This window comes from Cucurbita maxima, unplaced genomic scaffold, assembly GCF_002738345.1.
Source record: "Cucurbita maxima cultivar Rimu unplaced genomic scaffold, Cmax_1.0 Cma_Scf00527, whole genome shotgun sequence".
Taxonomy (NCBI): Eukaryota; Viridiplantae; Streptophyta; class Magnoliopsida; order Cucurbitales; family Cucurbitaceae; genus Cucurbita; species Cucurbita maxima.
The window spans coordinates 9,186-10,755 of record NW_019272543.1 but is presented as its reverse complement, the minus strand read 5'-3'; the positions used below and the strand labels follow the sequence as shown (position 1 = coordinate 10,755).

At 40.5% G+C, this 1,570-nt stretch overlaps 1 protein-coding gene across 1 annotated transcript in view; it reads right to left on the bottom strand.

The window, feature by feature from the left end:
- Positions 1-6: 6 nt before the first annotated feature.
- The window catches only part of LOC111474694 (chitinase domain-containing protein 1-like), a 3,695-nt gene continuing 2,131 nt past the window's right edge, over positions 7-1,570 (bottom strand). The window contains exons 6-7 of the mRNA XM_023119618.1: positions 488-872; positions 7-327 (exon numbers count right to left, since the gene is read on the bottom strand). Of these exons, the coding sequence (XP_022975386.1) occupies positions 80-327; positions 488-872 (633 nt within the window). The 3' untranslated portion in view covers positions 7-79. The remainder of the gene's footprint in view (positions 328-487; positions 873-1,570) is intronic.

The following is a 1,570-nucleotide window of genomic DNA, read 5'->3' as shown; positions in this document are numbered from 1 at the left end:
AAAAAGGGTGGAAAAGTGAACAAAACTTTGTGGTGGTCTCCCAGAAGCAGGTACAGAAACGCTGCAAATTTGAGACGTATTACAGAAGATCAAAAAAGTAGTCCAAACCTTGCCCGATTTCCCATATTGAGATGCCGGTTCCCAACGATCGAGCTGCCTCAAGACGTGTGGAGATTGATTTCAGCGATGGATAAAAGACTGCGTGCTTGTTTTGATTGTTATCAGTGTACAAGATGAAATGTTCGGCACTGATCTCCTCCCACTGTACCAGAGGCTTGTACTTTCTTAAGACAGATTGATAATCATTTCCAGTGATAGCTCCACCTCCTATTAATGCAGCAAAATAGAACTGTTGTTATAAAGGGGCATTCTTGAACTAATGAGAATTCTTCTACAAACAAAACAATCTCCAGACGTCAAATAGTTCGTTTATGCTTCAGATAGATAAATGTTAGAAAAGGCACATAAAAGATAGAATGATTTCTACCTCCTGAAAGCCTGTAATCATAGNAGTTGATTCCAAGAAAAATCTTGCCAGCCTCGAGTGGAAGAAGGCTGTTGTCCTTGGTGCCAAGTACTAGCCGTAACGCTGAACGAATCCAATTCATTGGAGCATTGGGGCCTGGGCTATGAGGACTGGAGTAATCATAGGTCATCAGCGAGAAACCATCCACAGCACCACTCAAGCTCTGCATATCTTCTGGCCCAAAATCCTGGTTTTCCAGTTTCTCGGAATGAGGTGGACCAATGACATACACCAGTTGTAACGGTTGCTTAGAAGATCTCCAGCTATCAAGCTCTGAATGCAGGGCATTTCCAAGTTGCTTAATAAATTGCAGTGCCTGTAATAGGGAGTTAAACAGGTCCCTCAGTTATCCAGTATCTGAAAGATGCAACACATACAGTTCGACAGCCTCATCTCCAGGTAGACATCATTGAAAATATAAAGAAAAGGTTAGAAGACCAATGGTGGCCATCATAACCACCTATGTAATTAGAAAGCTCTCATGATATGCAACACAAAAGCCTAAGCGATCATGCTAACTAGTTTCAATCTTCTTTTGTTTTTCTCTCGAACTGAGACTCAAAGTCAGGAAGGACTCCACCTATCTAACTATTCATTTTAGAGCTGTAAATAGAAGAAAGCTACAATCTCATAAAGCTTGCAGGCAAGGCGTTGAAAACCTCTGCTCTTGGTTAGCATCCAGACTGCCTTAGTTAGTTACATCCCTCAGGGTTTAACATCCAGAAAGTCACGCAGCGAGCTATCAAACAATCTGTCATGAAAACCATATTACAAGGTGCATCTAAGGAAACAGATGAAGGACAAAATCTCAAGCCCCATGTCCCTAGACAAAATTAACTTCTTGTTGAAAGAAAGGACGAACAATAAAACCAGAAGATATAATGACACAGGTAAGCATAAAATAAATAAGCATTTAGTTAACCAAACAGAACCAAGAATGACATCTTGACAGATGTGACACAATGTAGGCCATTTATAAATAAAGACATGTTTCGTTTCTTATGCGGCAGGTAGTATCCAATATCTTCAAAATAGGGAAGGAAA